Source organism: Diceros bicornis, chromosome 11 (genome assembly GCF_020826845.1).
Source record: "Diceros bicornis minor isolate mBicDic1 chromosome 11, mDicBic1.mat.cur, whole genome shotgun sequence".
In the NCBI taxonomy this organism is placed as follows: Eukaryota; Metazoa; Chordata; class Mammalia; order Perissodactyla; family Rhinocerotidae; genus Diceros; species Diceros bicornis.
In genome coordinates, this window is record NC_080750.1 from 20,531,956 (window position 1) to 20,553,336 (window position 21,381).

At 35.3% G+C, this 21,381-nt stretch overlaps 1 protein-coding gene across 13 annotated transcripts in view; it reads left to right on the forward strand.

The window, feature by feature from the left end:
* Positions 1–21,381, forward strand: part of LARP1B (La ribonucleoprotein 1B) — a 131,174-nt gene that overhangs the window by 17,186 nt on the left and 92,607 nt on the right. For 11 of the 13 annotated variants that reach the window (XR_009221540.1, XM_058550040.1, XM_058550036.1 and 8 more), the window contains 5 exons: positions 2,151–2,294; positions 2,527–2,692; positions 6,681–6,825; positions 13,489–13,663; positions 17,764–17,936. Coding sequence is in view for 12 of the 13 variants with exons in the window: in XM_058550040.1 (XP_058406023.1) it covers positions 2,151–2,294; positions 2,527–2,692; positions 6,681–6,825; positions 13,489–13,663; positions 17,764–17,936 (803 nt within the window). In the remaining variant the exon portion in view is untranslated. Of the gene's footprint in view, positions 1–2,150; positions 2,295–2,526; positions 2,693–3,671; positions 3,924–6,680; positions 6,826–13,488; positions 13,664–14,254; positions 15,215–17,763; positions 17,937–21,381 lie in introns of those variants that run through there. The other 2 variants (XM_058550045.1, XM_058550044.1) reach the window with 2 other exon arrangements.

Below are 21,381 nucleotides of genomic sequence, written 5' to 3' on the forward strand. Positions count from 1 at the left end.
TCCAGTATGACTCCATTCACATATTCTTTGGCACTTCATTTTTTTCACTTAGTCTAAGTTTCTTAGATTTATGCTTGTTGGTTGTATTTCTGTGATTCATTCATTTTTTTCCCCCTGCTAAAGGGTATTTTATTATGTGATAAAATCTGTTCTGTTGGTGGGCATTTGGATTGTTTCCAGTTTTTTGATATTAAAGTGCTGCCATGAACCTTTTTTATGCATATTTTCTAGTAAACATGTACAAGAGGTTCTCTAGGGTAATTTCTTCAGACTGCAACCCTTGAGTGTTTTACGAAATTGGTGTACTGGGCCATGATAAGATTTTTCAAAAAATTGATAGACTAGAGTGCTTTACATAGTAAATATTTTTTCATGACACTTGTGTTTAAATCACAAAAAAATTTTTGTATGTGTATTTTGTAAGTGTACAATAAGACTTACTGTAGGTTGAGTCAGAAATGTTTGGAAAAGGCTGTATTAAGATATGCATCGAGGAGGAATTGCAGGGGCTAGGGCAGTGGTTCTCAAAGTAGGTGATTTTTTCCCTCTGAAGGGGGCATTTGGCATTCTCTCGAGAATGCTGGTTTTCGCAACTGGGGAGGGGAGTGGTGGTGGTGAGTGAATGCTACTGGTATCTAGTGGGTAGAGGTCATGGATTGATGTTAAACATCGTACAGTACACAGGACAACCCCTCGCACTAGAGAGTTATATGGCTCAAAACGTCAATAGTGCCAAGGTTAAAAAACCCTGGTCTCTAGGATATATGTACCTTCAAATTTGTTTGATTATTCAAGATTGTTTTTCAAAATGGATATGCCCGCTTTTACTCTAGCAGTAAACAGATGTTCTGCCTTTTCTGTCTTGGTCATCATTTGATATTACAGGACCTTAAAATGTTTTTCAGATTAGGGCAGATGAAATACTCTTTCATTGTCTTAAATTGCATTTCTCATGGCCAGTGAGGCTGAGCACCATTTTCTTTTTTTTTTTCTTTCTTTCTTTTTTGTGAGGAGATCAGCCCTGTGCTAACATCTGCCAATCCTGCTCTTTTTTTGCTGAGGAATGCTGGCCCTGGGCTAACATCTGTGCCCATCTTCCTCCACTTTATATGGGACGCCGCCGCAGCATGGCCTGCCAAGCGGTGCGTCGGTTCGTGCCCAGGATCCGAACCGGCGAACCCTGGGCCACCGCAGCAGAGCACGCACACTTAACCGCTTGTGCCACTGGGTCGGCCCCTGAGCACTGTTTTCAATATGTATTATTCGTTTGCATTTCCTTGTTTGCTCTACCTGTCTTTTAGCCATTTTTCCCATTGAGTTGCCATGTAGTGTTTGTCCATAAGAGACATTTGTGTGAGTTCTATAGGTATTCTGAATGTAATTTCTGTATCGTGCTGCAGATATCTTTTCCAGTTTTTGTGTTTTCATTTCCTTTTTTCTTTAAAAGGAACTTTTTTTTTTTTTTGCGAGGAAGATCAGCCCTGAGCTAACATCCATGCTAATCCTCCTCTTTTTCCTGAGGAAGACCAGCTCCGAGCTAACATCTATTGCCAATCCTCCTCCTTTTTTTGCCCCAAAGCCCCAGTAGATAGTTGTATGTCACAGTTGCATATCCTTCTAGTTGTTGTATGTGGGACACGGCCTCAGCATGACCGGAGAAGCAGTGCGTTGGTGTGCGCCCGGGATCCAAACCCGGGCCGCCGGTAGCGGAGGGCGCGCACTTAATTGCTAAGCCACGGGGCTGGCCCCAGGAACGTTTTTTATTTAAATAGAAACATCCTTTTCTTAAACATTTTGTGAATATAAGTATTTTTCAGGCGTTTTATATAGTGCAAACTCAGTTGTCCTGGAAATTCTTGAATCTTCAATAGTATAGTCTTGGTAAAGGACCTCTTTATCTTTGTAGTATGTTATTTTACTTATTAGAATGTTTTCTTTTTATATCAGTACTTTTATGGGCCCTCTTTTATGCCAGAGACATTTTGACAGATTCCTATGAGATCTCTTAAGTTCGTATCTATCTAAAGAATGCCTGGTTACTAACAACTAGTTACAGAGTGGGGAGGTGTGGTTACCATGTTTTCGTAAAGATAATCGTGTTATTCATAGTTGCAAATTGGAATGTATAAAAATATTTTAATTTTAAAAAGATTGGAGGCGTGATAGAGAAAAGAGAGATGATCAAGATGAAGTTTCCAGTGTGAGAAGTGAGGGTTGTAATATTCGAGGTTCCTTTAGAGGCCGAGGAAGAGGCCGAGGACGGGGAAGAGGACGAGGCAGAGGAAATCCTCGAGGTATGACATGATTATTTGTTTTGTTAAATTAGATGAGCTTTGAAAAAAGTATGCAAGCCCACTGTTAGTTTTTCCCGCTATCCCGTATAATGTTTCAACTAACTTTTTTTTGTCAGATAATAAAGATAGTTTTATATTGTTACCCCTTGAAATACTTCACTTTGGATTTTTCTTTATAGTAACTTTTTTTTTTAATCTATGATCACCTTTCTTTTTCTTTATACACATCAAGTGAACTTTGATTATTCATATGATTATCGAGCACATGGTGAGAGGACTGATCAACCATTTCAAACAGAACTTAATACGAGTATGATGTATTACTATGATGATGGTACAGGCGTACAGGTGTATCCTGTGGAAGAAGCATTGCTTAAAGAGTATATTAAGCGCCAAATGTAAGTCGATCGGACATAAGCAGATGGGATAGTAAAATCTGTTGCAATATCAAACTTTAACATCATTGATAGTGAATATGTTATAACATATTCTAAGCAGTTTATTAGTAAAATTGAAGGATTTTAGTAATTTATATGATATATTTTTCTAGGAAATGTTAGTAAAATATGTAAAGTATTTTTTAAAAATTTTTATTTGTTACATGTTGTTTATATCAGACTCCTGCTTTCTCAACTGTTAAGGTATTTCTCTGCTTAAAGGATATTAGTTAAAATGTCATGGCATAATATGTGTGATTAAATATAAGAATGTAAAACTGCTGTATATATATATTTGAAATTGAACAGGTGAGATTTGGCTTATTATTTGCAAATGTTTATATTAAAATTTGCAAATGAACATAAATGGCAAAAAATGGTGGTAGATGTCTTTTGACTTTCTTAGCAATTTATTTCAGAATTCTAAGTTTGTTTTTTGACTTTTAAGTTCTCTTTGAGTGACACATATTATAGGTGGACTGTCTAATCTTTTTTAGTTCAAACTTTTAACCTAGTTCTCATAATAGTTGCTTTCAGAACTCTGAACTTGAAGTTAGGAGAATATTAGTTTGTTCTATTGTCTTTAAGAAAAAATAACCCCTCTGCATATTAGCGTTGTATAGAATGTTTTGCATATTTATATAGTGTGTTTATATAGTGGTGATAAAAATGTTCCCAAGTGATTTGCATAACTAATTTGCTGAAATTAGAATTTTTTTTATCCGTACAAGCTGAAGGAAAAAGGCCATTTTTGTAAGGGCGTAAGCATTTTAAAAACATCTATTTAAGAAAGAAAATGGACTCTACACTGTTCTTAGAAAATAATTTCTCCATCAGCATCAGCCAGGGGTCTTCCTGGGGATGCCTTCATGGTGGATTTGATTGGCTTACAATATGAAGCAACTTATTTATTTTTTTCTTGATTCTTTTGTTACAGTTGACGCAAACACTGAAGAAAAGGGCCTTTTTGTGGGCAGAAAGTGCCTAGCATTTGGCTATCAACTTCAAACCACTATTCCTGTCTTTTTTGTAACTCTTGCTGCCAGGTCCCTTCTGAGACCTGACAGTGGACATGCAACTCCATGTCAGGATAATCGGCCTCCAGTGTGCTCATACAAGTGAGGGAGGAGCAGAGCTACTTCAGTGTTGACAGAATTTCTGATCATGCAGTGTAGAATCCAGAGCTTCTAAGGTAGGACATGATAATGTCCCCTAGGACACGGAACAAAATGTCAGACGCGGCATTGGGCATGACTCCTTTTTTTGTTGTTGTTATTGTTTTAGCAGTAGGGTTTTTGGCAAATGTTAGATCACTAGGTTTAGAATGGCCCTTTACTGTTATCCTGGTTTGGTTAGTAGACATCTGGATTTGAGGAGTCACGCTTTTGACTTTGAGGTGTCTTTGAGGTTTCTCATACATGGGCGTGTTGAGTAGGGTTTAGAGTTTTCTCTTTGAGGAGTTAGTGAAAAATTCCTCGCACTTGTGGAATATTATGCTAAGTGTATTTTGAAGTAGGAGGCTTAACTTAATTATGGATGATTGAGTTTTTTCTTCCTTCGCTCTTGGCATTTTTTTTTTTTTTGTGAGGAAGATCAGCCCTGAGCTAACATCCATGCCAATCGTCCTCTCTTTGCTGAGGAAGACTGGCCCTGAGCTAACATCCGTGCCCATCTTCCTCCACTTTATATGGGATGCCGCCACGGCATGGCCTGACAAGCGGTGCGTTGGTGCGTGCCCGGGATCCGAACCCGGGCCACCAGCAGCAGAGTGCACGCGCTTAACTGCTATGCCACTGGGCTGGCCCCTGGTTGGTTGAGTTTTTAAAATCATTTTAATTGAAAATGTACATTAATTTGTCATTTTTGATGTCAGAATATTAAAAATTTAAGATCTTGATTATTTCTAGCTGGTACAATCTCTTGTGGCATTAGATATAGAGATGAGTATGATTGCAGCCCATAAGAAGTTTAAAAATATATATATACTGTAGGTAATGGGGTGATTTGTGAATTTATTTAGATATTGTGGTTTTCACTAAATACTAGATTAAAAAGACATCTTATTAATGATTCAGAGAAGTTTTCATCTAAGAACAGTTTCAACTTGTGACTAAATCAAATGTCCTAATGTCTGAAAATTGAGAATTTAAGCATGTGTGTTATGTGCCTACCACATGTCAGGCACTGTGAAAAGGGCTTTTGAAGTGTAACAGAGATCAGAACACAAGTGTTCTGTGCTCACCACGTGCCAGGCAGTGGGAAAAGGGCTTTTGAGGTGTAACAAAAATCAGAATGTTGATTTCTTCAAGACTTAGATTTTTTTCTTCAGTGTTTAAGAAGAGTAAATTATTTATTAGTGCTACTGAGATGTCAGTAGTATTTCACTGATCTAATGGAGCTTTGTACTTTGATAGTTGGGTAAATATTGGAGTACAAAGAAACAGCTTGGGTATTTACATTTCTAAAGTAAGAGTTTTCCCCCCAGTGAAAAGTAGCTCAAAGCCAGTTTTCGTTTACAGATGATTATTTCTTCAAAGTTAGAATTTGACCTAAATACTTCAAGGGTATCTTAAGTCATCCAGCCTTACCCCCAAATGTGTGAGTTGGTGTGCCTTCTCATAATTTGCCACCCATCTTTGAAAACTTTCTTTGTGATTTGCAAACAGTATAGGATTATTAAACTGTAGGCCATATCATCATTGATGTCATGTATTTTTGTACTATTCTTTTCTAGATTTTTCCCCCCATTCTTTTGTTCTGTCTTTCTAGAATCCTATTCTCATTTTCCTATATGGGGTATTTTTGTATTATTCTTTTCTACATTTTCACCCATTTATCCTCATGTTATTTCTCTCTAGATTCCTATTCTCATTTTCCTATATGGAGTATTTTTGTATTCTTTTCTACATATTCTCCCATTATCCTCTTTTTCTGTCTCTAGAATCCTACTCTCATTTTCTTGTATGGAGTATTTTTGTATTATTCTTTTCTACATTTTCCCCCCATTTACCTTCTTGTTCTGTCTCTCTAGAAGCCTGTTCTCATTTTTCTATATGGAGGCTGTATTAAATGTGTGTTTCTCAAAAGCCATTATTGAATATATTCTTCATGTTATCTTTGTATCTTGGAACTTTTAGTTATTGATCATACAGTTTGTCTGTTACATTTCTCTCTGTACTTTTCTAGAGAAGATTAAGGTATCTAAGCTTTTTCTGTATTTTTTCCCCAATGTACCTCATGGTGTAGATACTCCTTGTTTAGCTATATTCTGTTCACTGTTAGTTAATGTCTTTTATATAGTTCTGTCCGTCAAAGAAAGGAGATCTTGAATCATGCCATATATAATTGTGTGTGTGCACCTGTGCCCATGTATTCACTGTTTTTACTAAGTATGTGCTGATTACTAGGGTTTAGAAGTATTCAACAATGTCAGTACCCAATTTAGAAAACAAAACAAACTAATCTATTCAGTAAACTAGACAAAGGATACTTCCAATATGCTGTTCTTCTCAGTGTTGGGAAAAAGTTAGAAGTCAGTCTGTTTACATGTGTTTAGCTTTGTTATTTAGTGTTTAAATGAAGCAAGTTAAAGTAGCTTTGTAACGAAATTTTTCACTTAATTGACTCATTAAAAAAATCAATTATTAAACTATTTTAAAGTAAAATGCTGGTTAATTCTTTATACTTAGATAAAGCTGATCTAAGTAGAAGTTAATATTAGTTTTTGGTTAGGTAATCAATATTTTAAATTTCTACTCATGAATAAGAGAAATTAACTCAGTAGGATTTTGCTGTTATTTCTTATATTTACCCTATGTTGTATTAAATATATAATGTTATAAATAAATTAAAATAGTTTTAATAATTGATAATATAAGCAATAAATATTTTTATTTCCTATTGAATAAATGGATGCAATTTATATTTACTTCCTTATTTCTCTTTTCAGTGAATATTACTTCAGCATAGAAAATTTGGAACGGGACTTCTTTCTTAGGAGAAAGATGGATGAACAGGGTTTCTTGCCTATTTCCCTGATTGCTGGTTTCCACCGTGTTCAGGCTCTCACTACAAACCTGAATCTCATTTTAGAGGTAATTATTCATTTACAAAACAGTTACAAAGCAGTCTGTACTTTCCATTCAGTTATGCTGTGAACCTAAAACTGCTCTAAAAAATAAAGTCTATGAGAAAAAGAAAGCAAAAACAATCTGTAGTTGCCTAAGGCTTAGACTACATCTCATGACTTTTTTCCATTTTATAAAACCCAAATAAATGTCTAAGCTCGAAATCCCTCAAAGAATTACTAATGATGTTTCCACCTGTTTTTAACCTGATCCTTCAAGGTTGAACCTTGAACCTTCTTAGGTGTTCTTGGTCCTTTGGTCTTCTTCAGGTTGCTGTAAAATAGCATGTATTCCCATTCATTAAAATTTTGAGAACTTTTAATGTGCTACAGAAAGGCTAATTTAAAACAGTCTTTCCAGTTGTGTTCTTAACGCTTTTATTAGCTCTTTTGTCTGTTCTGTTCTAGAAGTGTTTTCAACATTTTTGGTTTCTGTTCCCTATATAACGTACAATCAAATTTGCCTTTTTGCTATATAGTTCTGAGTTTTGACAGACTTTCACCCTTGCACTCCTGTGTAGCCAGTCTTTTTCCCCACACACAGCTCCTGGGAACCACTGACCTGATTTTTGTTCCTCTAGTTTTGCCTTTTCCAGAATATCATATAAATAAACTATACAGTTTGTAGCCTTTTGTTTCTGATTTCTTTCACTTAGCATAGTGCTTTTGAGATTCATTTGTGTTGTTGCATGTATCAGTAGTTTGTTCTTTCTTATTGTTGACTAGTATGCCACAGTATGGATGTACTGCAGTTTGTTTAGATTGTTTCCAGTTTTTGGAGATCATGAGTAAAGCATAAAAGTCTTTGTGTGGACATAGGTTTTCATTTCTTTTGGGTAAATATCGAGGATTGTGATTGCTGAGATGTTTGGTAAGTGTATGTTTAAGAAACTGCCAGCCTGTTGTCCAAAGTGGGTTTAACCATTTTGCATGAGAGTTCCATTTGCTCCATGGCCTCATCAGCACTTGGTATTGTCAGTTTTTTTGAATAATGTATATGTAGTGGTTTCTCATTGTGTTTTTAATTTGCATTTCTCTAATGACTAATGATGTTGAGCGTCTTTTCATGTGTTTATTTGCCTTGGTGTACCTTATTTGTTGAAATGTCTGTTCAGATCTTTTGCCTATTTTTATTGGAGTGTTTTCTTTATAATTGAATTGTAAGAGTTCTTTATTTTGTATACAAGTCTTTTATGTATATTTTACAAATATTTTTCCCAAGTCTTTGACTCATCTTTTTGTTTTCTTAACAGACTTCTTTAGCAAATATTTTGAACATAGGAAAGTCCAGGTTTTCAAAACAATATAAACTAGTGATTTGTTATTTGTTGATGTGGTAATTAATGATTCTTTGTTTTATGGAAAAAATTACTTCAAGCAATGCCGTTATTCCATTTGTTTATTTATAGATACTACTTAAATAAAGTTCTGTCTACTTTTTTTTTTTGGTGAGGAAGATTAGCCCTGAGCTAACATCCGTTGCCAACCCTCCTCTTTTTGCTGAAGAAGATTGCCCCTGGGCTAACATGCATACCCATCTTTCTCTACCTTATATGGGACGCTGCCACAGCATGGATTTGAACCTGTGAACCCTGGGCCACCGAAGCAGTGTGTGCAAACTTAACTGCTATGCCACCGGGTTCGCCCCTGTATACTTTAATTTGAAGAAAACTTAGTTTCTTCTGCAAGGTTTATTCTTGGAGCAAAATATTATGATTATGTTCATAGTAGAAAGAGTTTTAATATTAACTACTGCCATTGTCTGTGCTATAGCAAAGATCTAGCTCAGCTGTCATTTTCAGTGAAGTTATCGATTTCCCCCACTCTCTGTACTTCTGTAGGAATCTGGTTGTAATTTCATTATTGTATGCTTTTTTGGTCTGTTCATATTCCCATTAAGACCTCAAGCACAATTTTCAGATTATCAATCATCTGTTTCCAAAACTTATAGCAATAGGGAAGGAATATTTAAAAAGAACTTTTGTGTTACTATTATGGTTAACGTTATTGATAATGGTAGCTGATGAACAGTAAGAAATAATAAAATAATATTACTATGAAACGCACAAACATATAAGCATAGTGATTTAGAACAGCGTAGGCCTTCATTCACTTAACATGCACCTACCATCTGTTACAGTGGGAAAGGTGTCTTTTTTCTATTAAGGCTTCTTTAGGCTTTGCAATATAAACATTGATTTAGAGCATGGACTTGAAAACCTGTATAGACATCCTTGTAGCTCTCTGACCTTGGGTAGTGTCCTGAGACTTCTGTAAAGTGGAAATTGTAGCAACAAGAACATACTTCATAGGGTTGTCATAAGAATGAAATATGTGATGACAGTATCTGGCACGCATAGTAAGCTTTAAATAAGAATTGGCTCCTACTGTTAGTCTTCAAGGATGTCCTTCTATTGAGCACTCCTCCTTTTATCTTCATTTCTACCAGCTTTTTCCTATATGCGTTTGAATATGCTTTTCTTTCCTTTCTTGAAAAAACTATGAAAAGAAGCAAAATAGGGCCGGCCCCGTGGCTTAGCGGTTAAGTGCGCATGCTCCGCTACTGGCGGCCCGGGTTCGGATCCCAGGTGTGCGCCAATGCACCACTTCTCCGGCCATGCTGAGGCCGCGTCCCACATACAGCAACTAGAAGGATGTGCAACTATGACATACAACTATCTACTGGGGCTTTGGGGAAAAAAAAAAGGAGGAGGATTGGCAATAGATGTTAGCTCAGAGCCAGTCTTCCTCAGCAAAAAGAGGTGGATTAGCACGGATGTTAGCTCAGGGCTGATCTTCCTCACCAAAAAAAAAAAAAAAAAAAAACCGCCAAGCAAAATATACTTTAGCTGGCACCCGTATCTGCCCTGGTTACCAGTTTCTCTATACAGCTAGACTTATTGAATCTGTTTCCTTCCCTCCCATTCATTTTTCAGTGTACTGCATTCTTTTTTTTGTACTTTGATACATATGCATATTGTATGATTGCTGTTGTAGTAATATTTATCATATTACATAATTATAGTACAATATTGTCTATAGTCATTATACTGTGCATTGGATCTCTCTGGCTTATTTGCTACTTGTTGCAAGTTTGTACCCTTAAACAACATCAGTCTAACCCCTCACCTCCCATCCCCTGATAACCACCGTTTTACTCTGTTTTTTTATGAGTTTGACTTTTTTAGATTTCATATATACGTGATATCACACGGTACTTGTCTTTCTTTGTCTGACTTATGTAGCATAATGTGCTCAAGGTCCATCCATTTTGTCCCAAATGGGAGGATATCTTCTGTTCTCCTGGCTGAATACTATTTGATTTTGTATATATACCACATCTTTTTTATCCATTCAGCTGTTGATGGGCATTTAGGTTGTTTCCATATCTTGGTTACTGTGAATAATACTGCAGTAAACATGGGAGTGCATATATCTCTTCAAAATCCTGTTTTCATTTCCTTTGGGTATATACCCAGAAGTGGAATTGCTGGATCTTATGGTAGATCCAGCTTACTGCATTCTTGATTCTTGCTCCACAGTCAATCCTGGCTCTATACCTAATTAGTTGTATAACTCTATTCAAGTTTCTTAACCTCTCCATGCTTCAATTGTCTCATTGTTAAAATAGGGCAAATAATACTTAAACTATCATAGAGTATGAGAACTTAGAGGAGTAATTAATATAATATCTGTAAAGTTCTTAGAAATGTGCCTGCTACTCTCATCTAAAACCTTGTTTTCCAAATTGGCTGACCTTGTGGTTTCTCAGAATGTGTGTTGCTCTCTTCTTAACTCCAGGTCTTTGCACATACACATCTTTCTCTTAGTACGCGGCATAGGACCAGGAACTAAGGATATAACATCTGTATTTTCCAATATTGGTAGTTATTCATAGTAATAGGTGTCATTAAGAAAAAGACCAAAATTAATAGCTCATTAGAAAAAACCTCAGATATCCAGAAATATTGACTGTACAGTGTAACTCATGGTTTAGAAGTTCAAGATAACCAAGGTTTAGTCCCCGCCCTCCCCAAAGCCCCAGTAGATAGTTGTATGTCATAGTTGCACATCCTTCTAGTTGCTGTATGTGGGACGCGGCCTCAGCATGGCGGGAGAAGCGGTGCGTTGGTGCGCGCCCGGGATCCGAACCCGGGCCGCCAGTAGCGGAGCGCGCGCACTTAACTGCTAAGCCATGGGGCTGGCCCCCAAGGTTTAGTTTTAATAAAAAATATGTCTAACTCTTTTGTCCAGATCTTTTCCTTAATTTTGTGTATGATACAGTTTTTCTATGATCCTTTTAAGGCCTGAATCACAACTGTTTCACTTTCTGTTTTCTTTATTTTCTTCTTGAATTAATTTTTTTTCAATAGGGAATAAGTTCTTTGTGATTCAAGATTCAAAAAGCTTATAGTGAAAAATTTTCTTCCTATCTTCCACCAACAGTGAACTAGTTAAACCTCCTTGGTGGCAATCAGTGTTACTTCTTTTTTTATTTATTTATTTATTTATTTATTTATTTTTCCACCAAAGCCCCAGTAGATAGTTGTATGTCAGCTGTACATCCTTCTAGTTGCTGTATGTGGGACGCGGCCTCAGCATGACCGGAGAAGCGGTGCGTCGGTGCGCGCCCGGGATCTGAACCCGGGCCGCCAGCAGCAGAGCGCACGCACTTAACCGCTAAGCCGCGGGGCCGGCCCAGTGTTACTTCTTTTTTCTGTTTTTCTCCTAAGATATTTCTCCTAAGTTCTACTGCACACACTGTTATGCCCCTTCCTTTTTTAAAAACATACATTACAAGATCATTCAATAGCTGTGTATAAAGAACTTTGTGTTTTTCCCAGCCAGATTTTTCTTTAAATTTTTTCTTTTAAATTCAGGCATAATTTATACACTGTATATTAGAAATCATAAGATTACAGATACTTTTTCCCTATGTGTATACGTGTGACTGCCAGCAGATTAAGATACAGAACATTTTCAACAACACAGGAAGCTCCCTTGTGCCCTCTCCTTGTCAGTACAACTGCTCTCATCAAAGGTTATTGCTTTTCAGAGTTGTCTCACGTAATCAGAATTAAATGTATTTTTATCTGACTTTTGCTCATCATTATTTCTGTGAGATTTATCCGTGTTATTGGTGTGTAGCAATTCTTCATTTTCCGTTTATGGGGTAGTATTCCATTGTATGACTTTAACACTGTTTTTTCATGCTGCTATTGATAGACATTTGGGTTCTTTGCGGTTTGAATTTGTGATACTGTTGTGAACATTATTGTACCTAGTTTTGGATGGGCACATGTACTTATTTTTCTGTGAAATTGATGGATAAAAGGGTGTATATATATATATATATACCTGTATATATATATGCTTTTGTAGATATTGCTAAACGTTTTTCCCAAGTATTGAACCAATTGAAAGTATCACTCTTGCGAGTTTGACTTGTTCCACATTCTAGCCAACACTGTTGGCAGTCTTTTTCCAAAACATTATTTTGAAAAATTTAAACCCATAGGAAAGTTTCAAGGAGTTTTTTTTTTTTTTTTTTTTAAATTCAGGTATAAAAACATGATGTAAAATGTAGAGATCTTAGATGTTTGAGTTTTTTGTATAAAAAATTGTATAAGCCTGCTCCAAACAATAGTTTATTACTCTAAAAACTTCCTTAGTGGCCCTTTCCAGTCAGTTACTACTTCCCCTCGCCCTGCCTCAAACTGCTTTTCTGATTCTTTTGACGTGGATTAATTTTGTCTGTTGTTGACATTTTTGTAAATGGAATTCTTCTGTCTCCTGGCACTTTAATTTGTAGTTTTAAAAATTCATCCGTGTTGTTGCAAGATCTGGATGCTGGGTATACTGGTTTGCTACTGGGATGTCATTGCTTCTAGTACTTTCAGTGGACAAAACTAGGAAAACATATATTAGAAAAAAAATATCAGCTATCATCAATTCAAACTCTTTACTGTAGGATTCTTCCTTATTTCCTTCATTCCATATTTCAGACTCTTTCTCTTTGAGTATCCTGATTCCCATCAAAAGAGTTTGTTTTTAAATAATTTTTAATACTAATTTTAAGGCAATGTCCAGATTTGGAAAATATAACTTGAGAAGTAAATACTATACTAATATTAAGGGCATACAAATGTAAGATTCTTAAAGTAATACATATAATATGTCCTTCAACTAAAATATAGCAAATTTTAATTTTTATAATTTAACAAGTATGTATGTTGAGTTTTTATATTTGTATTTTTTCCTAATTTAATTTCTATAATGTGAGTACTCTTGAATTGTACTTAAAATTCAAATCAATAAGGCTTTAATTTTTATTTTAAAGAAATTTTGTTCTAGTAAAGTAGTTTGCTTTCAGTTGATGGAATGACTATTGTAATTGTGAAAACCAGATTATCTGCTACATGTTAAATCAGGATATTTGTTACTTTACAGGGACAAATGATTTTAAAATTTGTTGTGTTCTAGTTAATTTATGAATATGTTTAGAAACATTAACTCTAATACCATCTGCTAATTTCAGATTTTTAAAAATTTTAAGTTGTTAGAAGTATAGGACATACATTAAAGTCTTTTGAATGAAACTTCTTTAATAGTTCAAAATTCCTATTTATAGGCAATGAAAGATAGCACAGAAGTGGAAATTGTGGATGAGAAAATGAGAAAAAAAATAGAACCAGAAAAATGGCCAATTCCAGGCCCTCCTCCACGTAGTGTGCCGCAGACAGACTTCTCACAGCTGATTGATTGCCCAGAGTTTGTACCAGGCCAAGCCTTCTGTTCACAGACAGGTAACAGCTATTTTTCTAGAGCAAACAGCATAACAGTGGGCTATTTGGGCCAATTTACCTATCCTTTTTAAAAATTTATTTAGATGCAAGTTAAAGGTAACTAAATGACTTTGATGCTCTAAATTCCATTCGTACTGCCTCCCATACAGCTATAAATTAAATAGGGATTTAAGAATTATGGGTGAAGCTCTGCTCTATTTACTTTTAAATTATTCGTATACTTTGTTATGTGTGGAGTTTCTCCCTATCTTCTCATAATTTTACTAAATGATTATAGGTATATTGTATCAGTTTTCCCTTTGTAAGATTGGAATATTTTAGTAGGGTTGGAATAGTCTAAAAGTCTTAATGTCAAGAATGGGGTATCTTTAATTTTGTTACCAATGTGCTTCAACCTTGTCTTGAAAAGATGAGATGACCTTATTCTAAAGCAGAATTGGGGTTCTCTTATGAAGTTATTATAATTACAGATTAAAGAATTGGTGGTATTTAGAATTTCCAAAAACTGCTTTAATGTTAAGAATTTTTTCCTGGATCATTTTTAAGACATTCCCTCTTGGGAAAAAATATGTGTGCTTAAACCTTTTTCAGTCAGGGTGATGATCTGCTGATGCTCTTGGATGTCATTTGATCGGAAAATGCAGAGGAATAGGTGACTCACTGAAATATCATTATAAATATTGGAACAAATTGTGCTGCAGAAATGGAAGTGACCAGACTTACTTCTGTGCAAGAATATCTACTCTCAACTCCTTGTGGAGGAGGTTGGGCCAACACTACAGTGAAGATAAAACACCTTCGTGATGATGAGAGACAGACCAGAGGACTGCTGTTGTTTTTATAGAACTGCCCATTTGTGTGTAATTAGCCTGGGCTGCATGTGCTACTTTTATTCACGGTGGGAAAGTTAATTATCATTCTGGAAATATTGCAAGATTCTGTCTTTTCCTTCCAGACTTATGTACTTGTATCCAGATCAATAAAGCAGAAATAGAGAGGCTTGAGTGGCATTTCCAAGATTGTTTGATTTGCCCTTCAGTATGCTGTACATTGTATAACTCACGTGTTGTAATATTTCACATGGACTATAAGGTTTGTTAATGTGGAACTAAGGGATAAGAAATTTAAGAAATGAACAAGAGTATTTTTTTCTTTATTCTTCAAAATGTATTTTTGATACACCAGTATGAGAGACTTGGTCATCAATAAAGCACTGATGGACAGTCTCACAGATATTTTTATTTAGTGTTTCTTTAATTGTTCCTCTAAATCTAGCAAGCGACTTGGGCAGATGTTTTAAAAGTTGAAGAAAAGTGACATTTTTAAGGTTTTTTTAAAGAGATGTAATGTCTGATTGTATGTGAGATTAATTTATTGTGTAAACTTGGGGTCCAAGATGACGTTTTTACCTGCTTATGAACAGGCATTAGGTGAGTCAGATACAATATAAAATATTTTTCCCACAGGTTAGCTAAGATAGGTCAGTCAAGTTGGTGATGCCTGTCCATTAACCATTTGTGCATTATTAATAAAATTACAAGAATAAAATTACATCTTGTACATTTTTGTGTTTTTTTAATATACACTGTTTACATGCACATACATATTGCCTGAAACAAGTCAATGTATATGTAAATGTCAAAAATTTGGGGTTCTTTAGATTATACATCAGAAACTAGATGGATAATGAGGACATATAAAAAGATGAAATGTTCTTAGAGTTGTGCTGATTCACATTATATCGTAGGAATAAATATGTAAACTCAGCCTTTTCCCGTGAATCCCCAAATTTCTGACCTTAATAATTCCCCTCTGATAAGAAAGCCTAGTTTCCTAAATTCAGTAGAGTAGTATATTACCAAATTTGAAATGGAAATAGGGGATAGGAAGTGTAGATTGTGTTTATCTGTACCTATGGTTAGAGAAAAGTAGTAAACCTTTATCTATATCCTTATTATCTCAAATGAGAAGACTTTAAATTTCGAAAATATAACCCTTGATGTATACTTTCTGAGGAATTTGTATGGTAAAATATTTAAACATTTTTGGTCCTTTTCATCAAAGAAATTAAAATTTCTGCTTTTCCCTCTATGGAGGTTGAATTGTCTAACATTTGATGACCTTTGCACTGAACAGAGGACCTTAATGCACCAGAGAAGGTTCATTTTGGGAATGGTAAGATGTTAGTTTTGAAATTGAGTTTTGCACTTCTATGGATATAGTATTGCACTATCCACTCTTAAGTAAAAGAATTTTATTCACCCAAATTGAGAAGTCAGGTACCTGACAATATTGTTTTTTGTGTTTTCTTTTGGCTTTTAAAAAAATGTGTAGGAGTATCTCTGATTATTGAATGAGCTGTGGGATTTCCTTTGAAAAGTTAACCTGCAGAAGTATTGTTGAATGTGCCACACATGAAATATATAATCCTTTGAAAGCAATCTATGTAATTACCCAGAGCTGTGATTCAGGGTGGATTAAAAAAGTCACACTAGGTAGATATCATGGAATATGTATGATGATTTATCTCCAGAGAGTCATGTTGACAATTTTCACTTAAGGAAAACAGCAAAGATAAATTATTTTTCTGTGTTCTCACAAATTAGAACCTATATGTGTCAAAGTATGTGTCTAATTTTTCTGTCAGTTTAATGTCAGGTAATCCAAGTCATATTCAAACTCATTTGGTGTTGGAAAGTTAGGGCTTTACCATTATCCTTAAAATTTACACACATACACAAGTTTGAAATCTTTTCACTGTAAAAGAAAATACAGATACAGAAAATCACACAGAGCATATGTATAGCTTAATTATAAGGTGAATACCCTTTAAAAACTCGGACTGTTCTAAATTTTCTTGTCTTACCCAAATTCTTTGGTATTTTAATGTCATTTAGTTTATAAGCACGTGTTGTGAATATAGTGAAACACTTGACTTTAGAAACATTCAAGCTTAAAGAGCATCTAGAGATGATTATATAATACACTTAAGTAGGTGTTTAAAGATTAAATTTCTATGTTAAAAATAGAAGATTTTTATTGGTAGATTTCCCTGCCACGTGCCAGGTGCTGTTCTAATCATTTATATGTGAACTATGCATAGTAATTTAGTTAATTCTCACAGTTAACTAGGATGGTCGTTCTTAGTCTACTTTCAAAGCTTGATTCACTGCATGAACATAGATAATTCATAGTGTTAGGAATAGGGTTCCCTGGATTTAATGTTTTTTCTCTTTCCTATAACTTTAATGTTAATATTGACAGCACAAACGTATTTCACTTGTACTACTTTGTTGATCAATTGATGATACATATATCATTAATTAACAAAGTTGTAGAGCAGCGCTGTCCAGAAGAAATATAATGTAACATTCAACTTTGCAGTATTTTCAAGGAATTGGCTTTGGGGAATAAATAATGATGTTTAGAATTTTACAGTACGAATTTGTTTTTAAAATAATTTTTATCCAAAGTAAGTGCATATTGCATTATTTTGATTAAAAGATAGTGTGGAGAAAGACATTTTTAATTCCAACAGAGTTTTAAATGTTATGGCCAGAGCAATGCACTTTAATGATGTGACATTCTGCTCTTTATAGTATTTAGTATGGGCTAAGCGGGCACACTGCATTTAGGTAAATCTTGTTAAGCAAAGGAAGTATGAAAAGTGGAAGTAATGGCTGCCTTAGTATAGATCCTAGCAGAACAATGAAGGACTGATTTTGCCTTGAATAAAATGTGTATTTAGTCTAACTGTGGCTTAATAGCATTTGAGATTCTGTAATTTCATTATAATTAATAGATTTTAATATAAGATTTCACAGAGAATTGCCTCCCAGATGTATTGTCATAATTAGTAAGTGACTCACATTGATACTCTCGAGAAGTTTGAATGAATGTGATCTGTGTAGGAGTTGGTGACATTTCTTTTGTTATTCATTGTTTTCACTCAGATACGTCTTACAAGCTCTTAAGGTTTGAAAACCATCAGGTTATAATTGAGATTGATTTATCACGTTTTTGTGAAAAAAAAGCCTAAATAAAAAAGTATTTTATAAGTAAGAAAACCGTTAGTTTAACTATAGAACTTAACATTTTAGAGTCTGCCCCAAATTCTCCAAGAATTGGAAGTCCACTGAACCCAAAGAAAAGTACTGACACAAGTAATCTTCAAGCAATGTCTAGAGGTTTGTCTACCAGTTTGCCTGACTTGGACTCAGAACCTTGGATAGAAGTGAAAAAGAGACATTGTCCATCCTCAGTGAAATTGAGGGTAAGTTGTTATAAACTAAGTGAAATGTGATATCTCTTGGGTGGAGTGTAACGCCAGTGTGTTTTCTGTTTGTTAGGTATATGAATCAAATTTGGAAAAGTTTAAAAAATGGTAAAAATTGGAACCATTGGCCTTCAGTAAAAATTTATGGGTTACTCAGTAGTTGAAAATGTTATATTGTGTCAATTTTTAAATTTCACCTTTTTTTTTTTTGTGAGGAGATCAGCCCTGTGCTAACATCCGCCAATCCTCCTCTTTTTTGGCTGAGGAAGTCTGGCCCTGGGCTAACATCCGTGCCCATCTTTCTCCACTTTATATGGGACACCGCCACAGCATGGCTTGCCAAGCAGCGCGTCAGTGCGCACCCGGGATCCGAACCTGCGAACCCCGGGCCCCCACAGCAGAGCGCGCGCACTTAACCGCTTGTGCCACTGGGCTGGTCCTAAATTTTACCTTTTATTTCTGAATATGATTTAAGAATATTTTGTCTTGGCCTTTTTTCTTGTGACTAAATTTGAATAATATTTCAGTTTTTTTAAAGCTGACAATAACTTTTTAAATTTTGAATTTATAACTTTCTTGTATTATTTGTACCCTTATTAGTTATTTGTAAAGGCTTCATATCAAGTTCATATTTAATGATTTAATGTACAGTGGGAAGGGAAAAGAGAATTGATTTCTTGGGGACACATGAAGGAGTGGGATGGATGTGGTTATGAAACAACAGGAGAAATCCTTGTGGTAGAACTGCTGCATCTTTGACCGGTGGTTGGATGTGTGAACTTCAAATGTCATAAAAGTTGCTCTGATCTAACCACAAACACAAGCGAGTAACACGTAAAACTGGGGAAATCTGAGTAAGGTTGATGGGTTATGTCAGTGTCTGTCTGGTTTGTGATAGTGTACTATAGTTTTGCAAGATGTTAACACTGGTTCAAACTGGGTAAGAAATACGTGAGATCTCTATTGTTTCTTACATCTGTATGTGAATGTACAATTATCTCAAAGTAAAAAGTTTACTAAAAATAAACTTGGAAGCAGTGCCACTCAAATGATTCAGATATTGAAAGTAAGCTCTATAAGGAAAAGATCACTAAATATAGGTGTAGATTTGGGAAGGATGAAGAAGGCTATCATATTGAAAATTATTAAGAACAGTGCTCTTTATCCCTAAGATCAAAGCACGAAGGATTTAAAAGTGGTTCTCCATTGGGGGAATGAGGGTTGACGTTTTGCCTCACCAGAGGACATTTGGCAATGTTGAGATATTTTTGGTTGTTAGAACTGAGAGAGTGCTGCTGCATCTTGTGAGTGGAGACCAGTGCATCCTACAGTGCACAGGATACCCTCCCCACCACCACCACATGCACAACAAAGAATTATCAAGCCCAACATGTCAACAGTGCTAAGTCAACAGTGCTGAGTTTGAGAAAACCTCATCAGAGATAACTTTTTAATTACTGGTGGTTAAACATAGCATACTTAAATGTTACAAGAGTTTTTCCTCAGGGGGCATTTTAAAAGCCTAAAGCAGCTTTCTCAAAACAAGATTTTCTAAAGATCCTGATTAATTTCTATATTAAATTCTATATTTGCCATATCCATGGCAAACCTGGATAACTAGGGAGGTTAGTGTCCTGGACTCACTGATAAAAATTTGTACCAGATTTCATTTATTCCAAGATCTGCATTTTCTTCCCATATTTAAAAATCATCACATTTCAAAATTTCTTTAAAAATAATGGTTCATCTTAAAATTGATAGCATCTTTGATTTGATGAAAAAAGTTTTTGGAAGGGTAAGTATTGGGTTGGGCTGTATAGGGCCAGCAAATTGGTGATGGAACCTGGCTTTAGAAGTGGAAAGAGAATTGTGAAAATCTAGGACCCTTCAGCTTTATAGCCAAAGAATGATGTTACCATTAGTAAGATCTGAAATGTATTCTGAGAGCACAGAGTGAAGATCTGGCCTGGAGGAAAGATGAGTGACTATAGGTTCTGGGGGCCTAGGTATTTCAGAAATAACCTGCTGAGGTAGGTTAGTTATTGACAACGTTGTCAACATACTTTTAAAAAAATGATCTTGTTAAAATATACATTCTAGAGTGGGTATAGAAACCTTGGTTAGAGAGCCTTTTTTCTTGGAAATCTGAAAGCATTTTTCTGCTGTCATCTTGGTCAATTTTCCTCTTATGGAATTCAGTCCCTTCAGATACTTTGTATCAAGTGATTTTTTTTGTTGTTGCTGAGGCTTTTAAGATTATTTCTTCATCTCCACTCTTGAAATTTCAGATGATATATCTTGGAGTTGGGCTGTCTTTATTCCTTGTGTCCAGCATTCATGTCCTTTATTTTGGGGACACTAATGTTTCTTTTTTTTTCAACTTCTGGTATTCCTTTTTGTCTGATGTTGGACCTCCTGGATTTGTCATCTGGCTGCTGTGTTCTGGAGTTAGGGATTTAAAAAAGGTTCTGTTGTGATATTTCCATCAATTTTTTTTTAAAGTCTTTTTGTTTTAGGGTGATGATCGTCCCTTAATATCTGGTGATCTTTGGTGGATGGTTCATATTAGTATTGGTAAATCGATGTGGATTTCTTTTGTGGCCTTGTAGATTTGCTCATGCAGAGGGCTGTTTTCCTCTGTGTGATATGATTGTACACTTTTTATTAAGCGTAAAGGTCCTATGAACTTAGACTTCTAGACCTAGGCAGAGAACCAGGACCATGCTCGTTCTGTATTTCCAGTATTGTTAAATAAGGAGTACTTTTCCCTGGGAGGTAGAATTCCTTAGTGTATTTAATTCATTGGTAAAATTACCTTATCTTTTTCTCCCCCAGCTTTGATGTAACACTAGGATGTGTTCAACCTCTCTCCAGCTCCTAACACACAAGCCCTCCCTTTGCAAATCTTTCACTTTGTCTAGAAAGCAATTCTTGGGCTTTTAGTTGGGAGCAGATTTTATAGCTTCATATTCTCAGATGAGGGGTGGGGTTGATTGTTCTAGCTGTGTCCTGAAGTTGGTTTTCCAAATATCTATTATGATTGCTATCATATAGTCCATTCTGCTCTTTGTACCTACCATCTCACAACCTTCCAGAACACCACTGGGACCAGTGGTGTCTGCCTTCCCAGCAGCTTTCCTTTATACAGGTTCTAGGTTGATATTTCCTCTAGTCTTGTTTATTATCGATACAGTCCCACTTGTTTTCTGCTTTCCAGAAAGGCATAAAAATTTGTGATCTTTTGATATTAATACTTGTTTTCACGTTGACATAGATTTATTCTTTTCTTACTGCTTATCATTACTGCAAATAAGTATGTTCAGCCAAGTCATCTTCAACCCCAAATCTCTCAATTGTCTCTTCCTCACAGATTACAAAAAATTTTATGTTTGAAACAAATTTAAATATAACTGATGTAAAGTGAAAAGTAAAAGGCTCTGTC